Source organism: Chiloscyllium plagiosum, unplaced genomic scaffold (assembly GCF_037043375.1).
Source record: "Chiloscyllium plagiosum isolate Xiang-an unplaced genomic scaffold, Cpla_swu_hap1 HiC_scaffold_18, whole genome shotgun sequence".
NCBI classification, from domain to species: domain Eukaryota; kingdom Metazoa; phylum Chordata; class Chondrichthyes; order Orectolobiformes; family Hemiscylliidae; genus Chiloscyllium; species Chiloscyllium plagiosum.
The window spans coordinates 61,364,683-61,382,696 of NW_028270156.1; the positions used below are offsets into that span (position 1 = coordinate 61,364,683).

General features: G+C 45.6%; 1 protein-coding gene across 3 annotated transcripts in view; it reads left to right on the forward strand.

Annotated features, from left to right (window-relative positions):
- Positions 1–2,076: 2,076 nt before the first annotated feature.
- LOC122557942 (potassium voltage-gated channel subfamily KQT member 1) overlaps positions 2,077–18,014 on the forward strand; it is a 693,104-nt gene continuing 677,166 nt past the window's right edge. For 2 of the 3 annotated variants that reach the window (XM_043706180.2, XM_043706184.2), the window contains exons 1-2: positions 2,077–3,727; positions 4,958–5,391. In XM_043706180.2, coding sequence (XP_043562115.1) covers positions 5,021–5,391 — 371 coding nt within the window. In that variant the 5' untranslated portion in view covers positions 2,077–3,727; positions 4,958–5,020. Of the gene's footprint in view, positions 3,728–4,048; positions 4,188–4,957; positions 5,392–18,014 lie in introns of those variants that run through there. The other variant, XM_043706182.2, reaches the window with a different exon arrangement.

Consider the following 18,014-nt stretch of genomic DNA (forward strand, 5'->3'; position numbering starts at 1 on the left):
TTTAAATAAATTTCCGAGTGAATTAAAGGAAAAGGGTGGTTCATTTATTTTGATGGTCCACCTCTACCCCCCCCATGTCTTTCCATCGTGCCGACTCATACAGTCAACAAATGCGGCTGGCCAGTCATGGTAACACTGCAGGAGTCCCTGAAGGATGCTTCCTCAGCACAGCCTTTTTTTTTAACTGGGGGCAAGTCTGCTCACCGAGAATTACCCAGGGTTTATGTCCCGTTCGCAACGCTGCTGGTAATGCAGGCTCCCACCTCAACAGGAGCTAGACAACACTGACGCTTCAGTAGACGAAGGAACAGCTGAAATCTGCATCACACAAGGACGAAGTAATAACCATCTTGCACAAGGGATGGCCCCAGGCTGCCCCACAGTACCACCGTAACTGAGGTCACATCTTCAACACCTTGGTGCGGAGGAGAGAGGTGGTCACGATTGGCAGATCAACTCGACATCGAAAGAAGTCGACAGACTCTGGGAAATGTCTCACCTGATCCCTGCAGCTTTTCTTATCAAACCGAGAGTATGATTGCTCTTTGTGGGGGGTGTTGGGACGGGGGGGTGGTTGTGAAACAACATAGAAGACTCTCAATGCCATCCAGGAGAAAAAAATAATTTGGTTGATTGTTCTCTTATTTCCCCATAGGATGTTAGGCATCACTGGCAACGTCGGTATTTGCTGTCCCATTTCTAATTACCCTTGAACTTATTGGGTTGCAAGGTGCTTTCAGAGGGCAGTTAACGGTCTGATGTTACTGTGGATTTGGAATCACACCATAAGGTTGGCAGATTTCCTTCCCGAGAGGATGTTAGTGAACTAACTTGGCTTATCTGCTGCAGTGATAGTGTTCCTCCCTCAGAATCAAAACAGAACAGGCTGATTTTCATATTGACCCAGATTGGGTTTTAGCAACAATCACTTCACGCTTACCACACCAGGAGCGTTTTACTTCACTGAAATTAGTTAAAAGATGCTTCCATCGGATTTGAGCTTAGAAGCATTTGCCTAGGCCTCTCTTCACCAGCCCATTGACAAACCCACTGCGCTGCTATCTCCGTGGTAATATTCTCACGAGTTTCAGTATTGTTCCCCCTATCATTAGAGCTGAAAATGTGTTGCTGGAAAAGCGCAGCAGGTAAGGCAACACCCGAGGAGCAGGAGAATCGACGTTTCAGGCATAAGCCCTTCTTCAGGAATTAGGCCTATCTTCAGACGTCTACCACTGAGGGCAAGAACAGCAATGCATGGAATCACAATTAGCTCCCCCTCCATCACCCTGACATTGACATGAGCCACAATTTTTTTCGTTACTTTGTCAACCTTTTTAAATTCCGACAAAATAAGATGAAAATAAATAACTGCAGAAGGCAGGTTAAACTTGATGGGTAAACAAAGACAAAATATAAGGAGCAGGAGTACAGCATTCAGCCCCTTCAGCCTGCGCCATTCCAGCAGATCGTATTCGATCTTTAAATACTCAGATGCTGGAAATCTGAAATCAAATTGGAAAGTGCTGGAAATTGTCAGCAAGTGGGGGCCTAGAAGAGGTGAAGACTCATCATGTGTTCTTCCACTCAAGGCGTTACCATTTTTATCTGCTTTTCACCAGTGTTCCCTGTTACCGTTTACCTTCCCTTTTGTTCACCACCTCACTCATCCCCTTCTGTTCTGCACTTGCTTAAAGCTTGTGATTTCAAATAAACCTGTGCGGACTATAACCTGTTCTGGTGTGACTTCTGACCTTGTTTAAAATCTGTCAAACCTCGAACTTTTCCCAGCTCTGATGCAAATGCTGTTGACCTGAAACATTAACTCTTGTTTCTTTCTCAGCAGGTACTGCTGGACATTCCAACATTCCCTGTTTTGATTGGACATTTGAGCAGTACTGTTCCTTGAAGTCATCCCAGCAAGGATTGTCATAATCTGAGGAAGGGGCTACCCCCAGCTCCCCCCAACTCTCTGTGAAGACAGCTTTGTCGCGTTACCCGCACCCTGAGGACAAATCTTTCCAAACGTGACATTCTCCACCGTTCCTGAAGAGGTTCTCCACCTGCAGCAGTCACTGTTTATGCCCGCTCTGGCCCAGTTGACAGTTGTGGCCTTTGAGTCAGACTGTGTGCATTCCATTCTGCAAAAGTGGAACACAACTTCCGTGCAGTACTGACGAAACGCCGCATTGGCTCTCAGATAAGACATTAAATGAATGCCCCTAACTGGTCTCTCAGGTAATAGATCTAAATGAACTATTTTTGAAAATGACAGTGCGGCCACCCCATGCCATTTTCCATCCTTGAACCAGCAATGAGTAAAACATGACAACCTGGTCATTAGCAGGTTGCTGTCTGCTCCGTCGTTCCTGTATAACAAGAGTAATTACATTTCAACACCAAATGATTACGTGTAAAGCGCTTCCGGATAGCCTTATGAAAAGCGCTCTATAAATTATTTTCGTGTCAATGAAGGTAAGATCTCCCACAATGAATGAGAGATCAGTGAATGAGCCATCTTGCCCGCTGAACTTGATGTTAACCCAGACAGCAATCTTGAACTCCTCAACACTCTGAATGCCTTACTGAAGTTACAAAAGCACGTAAGGCTTTAGTCTAAAAAGACAAGTGCAATCGGAATTAGGTTAAAATTGAGTGCTTTAAATGAGATCCGGTTAAAACGGGAGCTACAGTTTGATCCCAATCCATAGGGAGCTGCAGTCATTCCTATATGGAGATGAGGCTGGCTGGTACTTGGCTGAAATTCCGCTTTTAAGGTAAAAGGAGACGAGGGGGAGCGGCGATTCAGCTGAACTCCTCCTGTTCTGTGTAATAAGTGAGCCTCCGAGGAAACGGGATTTTCCGCAACCGGACTTTTCAGGGACACGAATCCCACTGTTAATGACAGGAAAAATGCAAACAATCCCCTTGAAAGAAGGAAGTTGTCCCTTTGCGGTGTCACACTAATTTCAGGACCGAGTGGGAGAGTGGGGAGGGGAGGGGTAACTGGAGTGAAGATACCGGGGACCCTGTGTAGGCTGGTGGGTGGGTGGGTGTTGGACCTTAGTGACCGGGCAAATGCATTCTGAACGTTATCTGTATCACCAGAGACACCACAACAAAGCTCCGTCTGTCGAGGAGCTGTCATTTGCATATCTCTGCTTCCATATGAACCTTTTGTCACAATGTTTTGAATTCCTCGTGCTTACGATGTTCCGATAACACCGGCAAGAATTTTCCAAGTCGCCTCCCTTTTGGTTTTTGTTTCAGGTGAACGAGAAAGGGGGCAAGGCACACTCGGAGCGTAAAGTGGTTAGCGAGCACGCCCTCCGAGACTCTTGACAGATCTCTTTTTAAAGGGACGGTGCTCTCCTCGCTCTGGTTCGCGCTAGGGATTTTACTGCGGAACCTCCGGGCTACCTGGCCGACCTCCTAGTGTCCGGGCTCCGGTCCCCTTCCAGTGTGTCTTTTCTTCCCCCCCCCCCCCCTCCTTTTGACGGCTGTCTCCAGTTTCTCAAACCTCCCCGGGTACCATTACAATCGGAGACATGAAAGAAAGCCACGAGGTTCCGCCGGGTCACCTGTGGTTCGTGTTGCTTTGAGACAGAGTAGAGGTCTTGTTATTTTTTTTTGGAGGGGAGGTGAAGGTTGAGGTGACTACTGGGGGTGTTGGTGAGGGGAATTGATCCGGCCCCCATCGCCAGCACCCAGTCAGGCTGCGGTTGCTCTGGTAAGTGTTCGCTTGTGGTTTGAAAATTCTTGACGTTCTCTCTCTGACTGGGTTCCTCACCCTTAGGGAGGTGTGACAGCGAGGACTGTGTGTGTGAGTGAGAGAGAGAGAGAGAGAAAGGAAATGGGAGCTGAAACTTTCACACGCGCGGAGAGGAGGGTTTAGAGAAAGGGCCAGAAGATTCTCTCGACCCATCCTGACCACTTCCACCCTCCCTAGTCTCAGGCTGACGAGTAGACGGTCCACGGTTTCACTCCTGTCACCGTCAGTCTCAGACAGCGACAGCAGCTCCTCTCCCAGCTGTTCAGATCGCAGGAACGACACTCCCGTGTGCATCAAAGTTACTTAATTCACCAGCATTCGAAATGTTCCCTCCTCCCTATCCCCCGAACCCCAAAAAAGCCCAAATATCTAAATGGCCCTCCCGATCCATTGCAGGGAACCAGAAATCGTACACAATGTGAGATTTAAGTTTCGTTTTGCTCATAACTGCTTCCCCGAGAGTTGTGCGATTCAGATCTGGAAAGTGCACACCTCTGATCAAATCCCATTGTCTGCGTGTTTGTTTGGTAGCGTGTGTGCATGTGTGTGTGTGTCTGTACCTGATTGTTTCTACGTCTGTTTCTCTGTGTGTGTCTGTGTTCCCTTCTGGGTATGTAGCTGTATATTTCTCGCCGTGCGTGTCTCTCTGTGTGAGAGACGGTGTTTATCTCCCTGTGTGTACATCTCTGTGTCTGTGACTGCATGCGTTTCTCTCCACGTGTGTGTTTGAGTATGTGTGTCTGTGTTGCACTTGATTTAAAATCTCTTCCTTGGCCACAGTCTACGAGTGCTCTCCCAGGACTGACTCCACCTTATTCCCAGCAGCAGTACTAACCCACAACATCGCTGAGAAACACCTGTGCCTGTGCTGTTGCTTCAGAAGCTCCTTACTGCCCTGCTCGCTGGATCTGCAGTTTCTCAAAATTGCCTTAATTCTTTTTATTCACGTCCACATCTTAATTCTTCCCGATCACTGCTTTCTCGGTGTTATTTGCCTCCAGGCTCCGTACAAGATCAGAGATCTCAGAGCTGATGCCTCTTCGTCTCCGCGGTCATTTTGGTCTCTCTCTATCCCTGATGTGAACCTTCAGAGGTCCTGACTGTTCACTTGTCCGTACCGTGAAACTGCCTGGACCCATGTCCCCACTCTCCTCACTGTCCCTCTCCCTTTCTCTCTCCCTCTCTCAGTTGTGCTCGGTCTGAAGACCAGAAGCTCCAACACTGCCTGCTTGCGTTTCCCTCCGCACACCCATGTCCTCGGAAGTCAAGTCGCGATGGAGTGGCTCTGGTTCCCTGAAGAGCGGTTCGGCCCGCATATCGACCATGCTGGAGATGTCTGAGAACGCGGCCAGCGCGCAGTACGAGCCGGTCCCGCTGCCCTTGCAAAGAAGCAACAGTCCCGAGGGGAGTACCCACAATAACCCGCCGATCCAAGCCGCCGACAGCCAGCCGGAGGTGATCATTAACCCTGACCTTCCCCCGAAAGCTCTGTCCTTGCCTGCACACATGTCCTCTTACAGCGGCCGCAAACCACTCTTTTCCAAAGTCAACATTCAGGGGAGAACTTACAACTTCTTAGAACGTCCAACCGGCTGGAAATGTTTTATCTACCACTTCACAGTGTAAGTACTGTTTCCCATTGTCTTTCAGAACTGCCATATAATGTTTCTCTGCTCTGGTTTTAAGACCCCTCTGCTGGTATGGGATTATACCAGCATTCGATTTTGACCCGGTCTATGTTTAGAGCGGCGAGTTTGTATTTTGTTTTGTTGTGACATCTGTTTTGGAGTTGTGGGTGGTAGGAAGGAGGGTTGTTTAAATCTTGTTTGCGCTCGAACACTTTCTGAAGCAAAACAACAAAACAAGCTGTTGGTCTGTTTTCTAGGCCGTGTTGAGGTAGCACTGTTTGAAATTGCTCTCTCAGAAATTTCCGAACATGATTTGAGGTTAAAGCCGGGAGAGATTGAGAAATTGAGCAATGGTTTATTGGCAGACCTTTAAATAGCTAGAGGCGCGTTTCCCAGAATTGGTTTGGGATGGGGTCAGGAGTCTAAGTGTTGTCCTGGGAATGGTGGTGCCAGGAGCAAACCGTTTATGAACTGGCTTGAATCGGCTCAGCTTTACAGAATAAGCAGAATTCGTTAGTTTTATTTAGTCTTCTGAAATATATGCCAAGATATGCTCCATGGTGTGTAGCTCAGTGGTACAGAGCGCCTTAGAAACACAGGCTGTACTTTCACGATGATTTCAGAGGGGAATCCGTTTCTTAAATTGAACTCCACTCCAATAAATTTACAGACGTGACGGTGTTAGCTTCCAGAAAACAGCTAGCTTCAGATTCCCGCTGAACTGCTTCCCCCTCAACAGAACCTTCCAATTGTTTTCAGTCCAATATCAATCAACCCCCTTTCTGAAAATCCATAATGGATCTGCTCTCTCGGATCATTTCAATTCGTAGCGAGGTTGTTATGGACAGAATCTTTTTCTGTTTCCCATAGTTTTAATCTGGGTGATTTTATTATTCCTCTAGGTGATTTCATCTTGATAGGCAGAGTCGAAAGGGACACGGGGAGGGGTGGTGGGGTGGGTGGTTATGTGGCAAATTGAAAATGTTGAGCAGAAGTTTGCTCAAATTGCCTAAGTCTAGCCGGCGATGACAGAAATAACGGCGCACCTGTCTGTGCAGGTTAATGTGGTTTCGAGTTGACCACTCATGTCGTATTTTGTTCAGGATCACTCGACATCTCATCAATCCCGGAGCATCGATTCTAATACTGAGAAAAGCAACACCCTTTGTCGGAAAGATATTGTCAAAACAGACTCAATACTGAGACATGGAATATATGTTTGAAGTTTCATTTCTTGCGTTGCATGTTGAGATGTATATGGCATCGTTTCTTTTTTATGTTAGAAAGGTAAAATCAAGAAAGGATTACCATCCGGGGAGGTCAGTAAGGGTCTGAGTCGGTGTGGGAGAACTTTCTCTTCCCCAGTTCATGGAGAATGCAATATCAGGCGGCACATATATAAGACCAGCACAGCCAGGGAACAGCTCGAGCAAAACTTTCTGAAAATATGCTTTATTCATAACATTTGTGAAGGTACATTTCGGATCAAGCGTATAGGGAGTCAGCAATTTAGTTAATGTATAGTTCGTGACATCTGTATTTACATGGTTATTTGGATATATTCTGATAGATACGCAGCTTCAGGGTCTTGCATTGGCACCAGCTCCTGTGTGCTCCTGGGCAGGATACCCTGCCTTACAGAGATTCTAGAGATGAAACTTGACAAAAAGACGGAATCCGAGAGGGGCCTGAATGATGTGGTGAGAAATCTGAGAGAATACGCGTGAGACATCGGGCGATGTCCGTACTGTCTCAATGTCGGAATTTCCAGGCATGGAGATGAGGTTCTTACTGGTAGGCGGCGAGTTGTCTACGAAGGCGTTTTATTGCTCGGCCTCATGAGCTGCAAAGCTCACCTTGTGAATGTGCAACTCCATGCCCTACTGCTCACTCCGTGGAAATGGCATGTGGACAATTACTGACATGAAAGTCTGATGTGCTTGCTCCTCCAGGACCTCCTCCTGGACTCTCGGCAACAGCTTTTCAAGGCTCTCTCCATGCCCATCAGCCCCACACATACACCCTTCATCTATGGACACTGGCATCTGATCTGTGCCTGCCACCCCACATTATCATGGTACATTACAGATGCGTTTACAGTAAACGTCCTGCATTTCAGTGCTGCACCTCACCATGGCCTGGCACCTCTCATTAGAATATTGCAGGAAGGACATTTTATGTAGAGACAGGTACCCAGCCCATAGACTGGCATCTCAGGGCTGCTCACTTGCTCTGTCAGTGCCCACTCACTATGAGCCTTATCTGGATGCCCACAGCATCCCTGACTTGCCTCACTGTGCCCCTTTGCGCTTTGTGCCCCCAGCCAGCACGACAGGATTTCTATATTTCCTTGTTCTTTAGTTCTGACACAAGCCAGGAAGCTGTCAGCAGTCCTCAGTCAAATCATGGAGGCAGCCTTCAGTGAGCGGCAAAGATAGCCTACAATATCTGAACTTCCCTCCTGTGCAGGATTCCATCCAACAGGTCCCTGCCCTCACAACGGGCACCACTTCCCTCTTCTCTTCATGCCTGAAACAGATGTCAAGAACCATTCACAGTTCCAGACTGGCAGTGCTTGTCTGGGTGCACAATGGCTTTTTAAAGAAGGCACCAGCATCATTGAGCCCAGGATCTCCCTGGATACCTAAGGAGATGGAATCAGATTGGTATCAAATGAAAATTGGCACCATAGGGGCATGGTAGATGGATAATGAGGCAAGTTTACTAAAATGGCATGATAAAACATGTCAAGTGTAATGGAGAGAAAAACCATCCACGAAAAATTGACAAAACTTGACACTTTGCCAAAATATGACAAGATACAGCCTTGCAATTCTTTCCAGATCTGTTTTGCAAAGACACTGGAGAAGGAGGTTGGCGACAGTTCCCCCCCCCCCCCCCCCCCCCCCCTCCTCCGTCACAGCCACCATGTGAACAATGTGAAGAGATTCTGATTGTGGAGCGTGGATCTGCCCTTTACACCAACAATCAAACTACGCTTTGATATCTATTCAAAGTATTGGTGATGCTACAGTCTGCAAAATGATTTTGACAGCTTGTTCAAGGAACCAGGACCTCTGTGTTACCCAGAATAGTATGCAATTTTCTAGACATAGAGAAGCCGGCTTGGATAATGTGTAAGCAGAAGTTAGAGTTGGTTATGAGGGGAAAAGGAGTGTGATTTCTTTCTAATTTAATTGAATTAATTAGTTTGACTGGAGCTCCTATGGAACATAAATGCCAGTATATACCTGTTAGACTGAATGTGCTCATTCTGTGCTGTAAATCTATTCAATATTGTGCACTCAGTCTGATCCCTTAGTGCCATTCCAACCTGCCCATTAACTCTAACATTACAAAAGCCTTGACTTTGAAAACTTCAAAGCAATTGTGTTTTATATGTGTGTATGCATACCATGCCCACAAGCTCAGAAATATGATTCAGTCTCCATTACTCCCCATATCATGCAATAAACTGAAATCCAGTATTAGTGTGATTTTGTGCCACAATTCCATCTTCAGTTTAAATTATTGGAGACAGATCAGTCTTTCTCCTTACTTGTCACTGCCCAGGGGAACATCTGCCAACAACAGAAATGCCTCTGATGCATGTGTACCTGTTATGTAAGAGACCCCCATACCAGCAGAAAGTTGTGAAGAAAGCTAGTGCTAAGCTATGAGTGCTTTTAGACATGTCATACTCTCTATGCCATCCTTCAAACAGTAACATCTCACTTTATCTGTTGGCATCACACCCTTGCTAGTTAGAAACAAATTTATTGTCTCAAAGTGTACGAAGGAAATCTTTCCTCTTTCAGGTTCCAGTACGATCACAAACAGGGTGAATTGTGTGGTGCTATTTTTAAAAACAAAACCTATTTCAAGGAAACCCACGACAGACAGCCTTTATGAATATGACAATGTGCCAATCAGTACTTTGGATATATCATTATGCCTTTGATTAGAAATGTATATTTGAGCAATTGGCTGGGATTAAGTATTTTGATCAAGGTCAAGCCTGGAATATGCAGGCAAACACAGAATTTCTTTGTCACTGTTGGTAGTGATTCCAGATTCTTGAATAAACCTCCAAATTCTATGTCCATCAGCCAAAGCATTGTGAGACTTTATATAAAGTTATAGAATCATTCAGTACAGAAGAGGCCCTGCAGCCCATCAAGTTTGCAGCACAAAAAGTACACTACTAGCTACATTAGTCCCATTTTCCCACACTCAGCTCAGAACCTTGAATGTTATGACACTTCAAGTCCTTTTTAAAGGTTGTGAGGTTTCCCAATTCAACTATCATTCCAGGCAGTGCATTCTGGATACCCACCATCATTTGGTTGCAAAACAATTTTCTCAACTCTCCTCTAAACCGCCTGGCTTTCACTTTAAAAGTATTCCCTATCTTCTTGACCATTCAACTAAGGGGAATAGCTGTTTTCTATCATAAACATATACACCTGCATCAGGACCCTCCTCAACTTTCTCCTCTCTTCATAGCTGAAATGCTTCATTCCAGGCAACATCTTGGTAAATCTCTTCACTAGTGCAGTTAAAACCTTCCTATAGTGTGGAAATCAGAACTGCACAGCTATTGCCAATCAAAGTTCTGTATTGTTCCAGCCTCATCCCCCGGCTTTTATCATCTGCGGATTATATCTGCCATAAATGCTGTTGGTGTGAATCTTATCAGATCAAATGGATTGTTTGGAGAGACAGATAGAAGCGATGAGGAATTTGCAACAACAACAGTATGTGATGGATGGCAGTTACAGGAAGGGGGGAAAGTCTCAGATACAGCCACATGGATGGGTTAACTCCAGGAAAGGTAAGAGAGGTAGGCAGTTAGTGCAGGAGTCGTTTGTGGATATACGCATTTCAAACAGGTATGCTGTTTTGGAAAATGTAAGGGGTGATGGATTCTCAGGGGAATGTAGCACGAACAGCCAAGTTTCTGGTATTGAGACTGGCTCTAATGCAACAAGGGGTACGTTGGGTTCCAAGAGATCAATTGTGTTCGGGGATTCTGTAGTCAGAGGTACAGACAGACGTTTCTGTGGCCAGCAGAGAAAAAGCAGAATGGTGTGTTGTTTCCCTGGTGCCAGGATCAAGGATGTCTCAGAGAGGGTGCAGAATGTTCTCACAGGGGAGAGGGGCCAGCAGGAGGTCATTGTCCACATTGGAACCAACGACATAGGAAGGGAAAAAGTTGAGATTCTGAAGGGAGATTACAGAGAGTTAGGCAGAAATTTAAAAAGGAGGTCCTCCAGTATTATCTGGATTACTCCAGATGGCTGGAAAATGGGAAGCCTTCAGAAATGAGATAACGAGAATCCAGAGAAAGTATATTCCTGTTAGGGTAAAAGGAAAGGCTGGTAGGTATAGGGAATGCTGAATGACTAAAGAAATTGAGGGTTTGGTTAAGAAAAATAAGGAAGCATATGTCAGGTATAGACAGGGTAGATCGAATGAATCCTTCGAAGAGTATAAAGGCAGCAGGAGTATACTTAAGAGGGAAATCAGGTGGGCAAAAAGGGGACATATTTGCTTTGGCAAATAGAATTAAGGAGAATCCAAAGAGTTTTTACAAAAATTTAAGACAAAGGGTCTGTTTCCATGCTGTACATCCCTATGACTCTATCACTCTATGACAAAAGGGTAACGAGGGAGAGAATAGGGCCCCTCAAGGATCAGCAAGGCAGCCTTTATGTGGGGCTTCAGAAAATGGGGGAGATACTAAATGAGCATTCTGCATCAGTATTTACTGTGGAAAAGGATATGGAAGATATATACTGTAGGGAAATAAATGGTGACATATTACAGAGGAGGAAGTGCTGAATGTCTTGAAACGGGTAAAGGTGGATAAATCCCCAGGACCTGATCAGGTGTACCCTAGAAATCTGTGGGAAGCTAGAGAAGTGATTGCTGGGCCTCTTGCTGAGATATTTGTATCATCAATAGTCACAGATGAGGTGCCGGAAGACTGTAGGTTGGCTAACGTGGTGCCACTGTTTAAGAAGGGTGGTAAGGACAAGCCAGGGAACTATAGACCAGTAAGCCTGATGTCAGTCGTGGGAAAGTTGTTGGAGAGAATCCTGAGAGACAGGATGCACATGTATTTGGAAAGGCAAGGACTGATTAGGGATAGTCAATATGGCTTTGTACGTGGGAAATCATGTCTCACAAACTTGATTGAGTTTTTTGAAGAAGTAACAAAGAGGATTGATGAGGGCAGAGCAGTAGATGTGATCTATATGAACTTCAGTAAGGCGTTCGACAAGTTTCCCCATGGGAGACTGATTAGCAAGGTTAGATCTCACGGAATACAGGGAGAACTAGCCATTTGGATACAGTATTGGCAGAGGGTGGTGGTGGAGGGTTGTTTTTCAGACTGGAGGCCTGTGACCAGTGGAGTGCCACAAGGATCGGTGCTGGGTCCTCTACCTTTTGTCATTTACATAAATGATTTGGATGCGAGCATAAGAGGTACAGTTAGTAAGTTTGCAGATAACATCAAAATTGGAGGTGTAGTGGACAACGAAGAGGGTTACCTCAGACTACAATAGGATCTTGACCAGATGGACCAATGGTCTGAGAAGTGGCAGATGGAGTTTAATTCAGATAAATGCGATGTGCTGCATTTTGGGAAAGCAAATCTTAGCAGGACTTATACACTTAATGGTAAGGTCTTTGGGAGTGTTGCTGAACAAAGAGACCTTGGAGTGCAGGTTCATAGCTCCTTGAAAGTGGAGTCACAGGTAGATAGGATAATGAAAAAGGCGTTTGGTATGCTTTCCTTTATTGGTCAGAGTATTGAGTACAGGAGTTGGGAGGTCATATTGTGGCTGTACAGGACATTGGTTAGGCCACTGTTGGAATATTGCATGCATTTCTGGTCTCCTTCCTATCGGAAAGTTGTTGTGAAACTTGAAAGGGTTCAGAAAAGATTTACAAGTATGTTGCCAGGGTTGAGGGATTTGAGCTATAGGGAGAGGCTGAACAGGCTGGGGCTGTTTTCCCTGAAGTATTTGGAGGCTGAGGGGTGACCTTATAGAGGTTTACAAAATAATGAGGGGCATGGATAGGGTAAATAGGCAAAGCCTTTCCCTGGAGTCGGGGAGTCCAGAACTAGAGGGAATAAGTTTAGGGTGAGAGGGGAAAGATATAAAAGTGACCTACGTGGCAACTTTTTCACACAGAGTGTGGTATGTGTATGGAATGAGCTGTCAGAGGAAGTGGTGGAGGCTGGTACAATGGCAACATTTAAGAGGCATTTGGATGGGTATATGAATAGGAAGGGTTTGGAGGGATATGAGCCGGGTGCTGGCAGGTGGGACTAGATTGGGTTGGGATATCTGGTTGGTATGGATGGGTTGGACTGAAGGGTCTGTTTCCATGCTGCATATCTCTATGACTTTATCTATGTCTCAACTGATAAAGCCATGGTGTGGAGGTGCTGGTGTTGGACTGGTGCAGACAAAGTCAGAAGTCACATGACACCAGGTGATAGTCCAACAGGTTTGTTCGAAATCACAAGCTTTCAGGGCCCTGTGCCTTCATCAGGTGGAGTCACTGGTGTTGTGTGACTTCTGACTTCAACTGTTAAAAATAAGCATCCTATATACCTTCTTGACCTGTCCTGTCACTTTCAGGGATCTGTGGACAGGCACCCCAAGATCCCTCTGTTCCTCTGAGCTTCCTCATGCCCTGTCATTCATTGAGTATTTCTTTGTCTTTCTGGTGCATTTTGACTTGGCGTTTGGCTGTAAGAGCTGTCACACTCAACGCAATCCCGTTGTCACCAACACAGATAGCTTTCAGTTGGCTCGCTCTATAACACTGAGCCTGACAGCTGAGCATTTGGGTCTCTCTCTTTAACTTGTGGAGCACAATAATCTTGTCTGATACTCCAGCACAGTACTGAGTTGGGTGCTGCCATGGGGATGTGAAACCTGTTCCGTTTGCTCTCTCAGATGAACCTGAAAGTTCCCAAGACACTGACTGGAAGAGGAACAGGGGAATAAACCAGGTGTCACAACCAATCCAGCATCATGAAAAATATTATCCAATGATTAGCACATCACTGCTGGTGGGAGCTTGCTGTGCTGTTTTTCATACATCACAGCAGGAGCACTCAATCACTCCAAAAAAGAAGATATGAAATACATTGGACATCAAACGTTAACATTGATTCTCCCTCCACAGATCTGGCCAGACCTGCTAAGTTTCCCAGCACTTTCTATTTTTATTGCAAGTCTTTTTACATCGTTAGCAGCACCTCTCTGCCCACTCAAAGGATATCGGAGACTAGAATCATACAGAAGTACAACATGGAAACAGACCCTTTGGTCCAACCCCTTCATGCTGACCAGATATCCTAATCCAATCTAGTCCCATTTGCCAGCACTTGGTCCATATCCCTCTCAACCCTTCCAATTCATGTTCCCATCGAGATGCCTTTTAAATGCTGTAATTGTACCAGCCTCCACCACTTCCTCTGAGGAGTATGCCTTGCTAATGTGTCCTAACTAGAAGCCAAGAGGCAGTTAAATCATCCCTGTAAAGTTCTATTTGTGTCTTTAATCTGCTGTTAATGGCTGTGTGTTAAACTGTGTAATCTCAGGTATATCAGGTGCTGACTTTGTGGTTTTTCTGGGGCAGGTGTAGGGGGGCACGGGGGTCGGGTTGGGTGGTGTGGATGCTGTGTCAGGTCAAGGCGATGAGCTCTGCCTCAAGGGGGAACAAAACAAAAGAGTTGACCAATCTCATTGATCGACTCGAATGGGCTTCACCAGCTCAATGTTGAAGAGCAGCCGTTGGGAATGGCAGCCCTCGCACCCAGAGCATGCGATCTGCTAAATAAGAGAAACGACTGCAAGCTGGAACAACTGGGAACGCGAAACAACAGAAAACAAGGAAATGTGTCTGTCAGCCTCTGACAGAACTGATCAGCTACCTTGCTGTGTGCCCATCCCAGGATCGACTCCAAGTCGATCGATCGAGAAACACTCAGGGAGTGGACTGCGGCTGGTGTGCAGCTTGGGGAAGATGGAGGGAAAGCGAGAGTAGAGCTGGCTTCTTTTTTTGGTGGAGTTTGTACTTTATAGCGACATTGTTTTGACTGCTGATAGGTAAAAAGCTGAGTGTAGAGCAGACGTGTCCAAATGCCAAAATAAAGCAAAAAATATGCAAGGTAAAAGGAGTTAATAAAGAGCCAAGTGAAGAAACAAAAGATAGAGCCAGAGGTAGTGTGATCACTATTCCTCTACGTTGTACACTACTTGGAAGGAACAATGAAGGTAGAAAGGGCATATAATGTACTCTGGGTGGAGAACATCAATGCCCCTATTGCCAGACTCAGTGATGTCACTACCAGCTTTGTGCTAAAGGGCATATCTGCCAGACTGGTGAGGGATGAGAGAACCAACATGAGGGACAAATCCACTTGAACTTGCTCCCAGTAAGCTCCACATCACAGATGTATCTGGCCATGAGAACATTGGATAGCAGTAACCACCTGCACAGGCCTTGTGGAGGCAAAGTCACATCTTCACAATGAAGAAATGTCCACCCTGCGCTACTAGCAAGGTACTAGCGAGAGCTTGCGCTCCAGAAATAGCTGCACCCCCAGTGAAACTGTTCCTGTGCAGCTGCAATGCATGGTTTTTACCCAACCGTGTGAAAACCTGCCTGTCTAACCATGTCTGATCCCCCCAAAAAAAGGAAAATCCAATCTGGATGATTACCGCTGTCAGTTGACTTGTTATCACCAGCAAAGTGATGGTACAAGTCACTGGCAGTGCAGTGATGAATCAGGTTCACCCCATAACTTGCTTTTGCCATGCTCAGTCTGGGTTCCATCAGGATCATGTGGCTTCAGATTTCATTACAGTCTCAGTCCAAAGGTGAACAAAAACGTTGAACTGCAGAAATGGAGTGAGGTTGACTGCCCTTGACATCATTTGAACGAGGGTGATATCAAGGAGACCAAGCAAAACTAGAGTCAGTGGGAGTCTTGGGAAACCTTTCTGCTGACTGGAGTCATACCTGTCACAGGGGAAAGTGATTGCGGTTTGAAGTCAGTCATCTAAGTCTCAGAACATCTCTGCAAGAGTTCCTCAGGATAGTGTCTTAGGCCCAACCATCTTCAACTGCTGCACATTTTATCACTTTATTTCTGATTGAGAGTAGACTGAAGGGGCACTTTTTGGCTGGGCTGGATTTATCCTCGTTGTGAGCAGCATTGCTCAGTGGATGCCAGTGTTGTAGCTGTACTGGAATAGCTTGACTAGGGGCATGGCAAGTTCTGGAGGATGGGGAGATTTGTGGAGCCTCTTCTTGCATTGAGTTGTTTAATTGTCCATTACAAGTCATGACTGGATGTGATGGATTGCAGGGCTTAGATCTCATCTGTTCATTATGGAGTCATTGAGCCCTGTCCATCACTTGCTGTTTGGTGTACAAATAACCCTGTTTTGCAGATTCACCAGGTTGACTTCATTATCAGGTATGCCTAGTGCTGTTCCTGGCATGCCCTCCTGAACATTCCATTGATTCAGTGGTGATCAACTAGCTTGAAGGTAATGGCTGATGAGTGGATATGTTGAGCCATGAGGTTACAGATTATGTTGGGAGTACAATTCTGCTGTTGATGATGGTCCACAGTATCTCATCAATGCCCAGTCTTATCCCAAGTGATAGTGATAGTGATAGTACTATACAACGTGTTGTATGGTATTCTCTGTGTGAAGGCAGAACTTCATCGCCCCTAGGACTATACAGTAGTCATTCTTACTGATCGTGCCATGGACTGATGCATCTGCAGAAGGCAGATTGGTGAGGATGTGGCCAAATACCCTGCTCCCACTTGTTGGTTCCCTCACCACCTACCGCAGACGCTATCTAGTAACGATGTCTTTTTGTTGGCCAACTTGATCAGTACTGCTGCTATCAAGCCTCTCTTGGTGATGGACATTGAAGTACCCCATCCACAGTGCATTTTCCCCCCTTGCTACCTCAGTGCTTCCTCCAAGTGATGTCTAACATGGGAAGAAATGATTAATCAGCTGAGGAAAGGTTGTACGTGGTAATGTGCAGAAGGTTTCCTTGCCCGTGCTTGACCTGATGCCATGAAACTTTATAGGGTCTGGAGTCAATGTTGATGACTCCCAGCGCAGCTCCTCCCTTACTGTATACCACTGTGCTACCAGCTCTCCTGCTGCCAGTAGGGACAGGACAAACTAGGAACAGTGATGGTGGAATCTGGGACATTGAATGGTATGATTCCATGAGCATGACTGTGTCAGGCTATTGCTTGACTAGTCTGTGAGACAGCTGTTTCAATTTTGGCACTGGCTCCCAGATATGAGTACGGAGAATATTGCCAAGTTGGTAGGGCTGTGTTTACCTTCACCATTTCCAGTGTCTAGGTCGAGGCCAGGGGGTCTATCTGATTTAATTCCTTTTTAAAAATATTTTAGTGAGTGATACAACTGAATGGCTTGCTACGGCATTTCAAAGTTTAGTAAAGAGTCAACCACATTGCAGTGGAACTGGAGTCCCATGTAGGCCAAAACAGCAGGTTTCCTTCCCTAAAGGATATTAATAAATTAGATGGATTTTTTTATAATAACTGCTTCACAGTTAACAATAGAATTTGAATTCCAGATTTTATTGTATTGTGTTGGGATTTGGACCCGGGTCCCCAGAACACTGTTTTTTCTCTGGATAAACAGTCCAGTATCTACACTGTCACCATCCATCCAACTATGTTGTCACCCCCGGGTAAAATCATTGACAACAAACTTAACTGGGCCAACATTGGCTACAAAAGCAAGTCAGAGGCTGGGATTTCTGTGATGCGTAACTCATCTCCCCAATCCCCACAGCCTGTCCACCATCTGCAAAACGCAAGTCAGTAGGGTGATGGAATATTTCCAACTTGCTACAATAGGTGCAGATCCATCTCAAGAAGTTCAACACCATCCAGGACAAAGCAGCACACTTATTTAGCAACCCGCCCACAACATTTACCATTGTCTCCTTTCACCTCTTTTGCACTGGTGTATGCAAAGTGTACCTGCAGCAAGTCACTAAGACAGTTTGGACAGCATTTTCCAAACTTTTGACCCTTGCCACCAGGAATGAAAAGAGCAGTAGATGCATGGGAATACCACCACGAGCCTGTTCTCTCCCAAGCCGATATACCATCCTTACTTTGGAGAATTTCACTGTTTCTTCATTGTCTTCAACTTAAAATCTAATAACTCCCTTCCTAACTGTGGGAGTACTGATGCAAGATGGATTGCAGCAATTGATACCAGCAGCTTATTGCCACCTTTTCAAAGGCAGTTTGGGATGAGTAACAATACTGGCAGTGACAGCTATTCATTTCACAGGAAATAATTAAACGTATTTATCCTTTTACCTCTCATATCCCTCCATTATCTAAATTCTTCATGCTTCACCATGTTCTGAATTGTTGAAGTCTCATAAGATCAGATCATGGAGTCAAAGCCAAGTAGAATTCAGGAAAGATCTCATGAAAACAGCCCCAAGTGCTGTAGCTGCTGCCGCTGCCGAGTGAGCAGGAATTCAGAAAATAATGGACA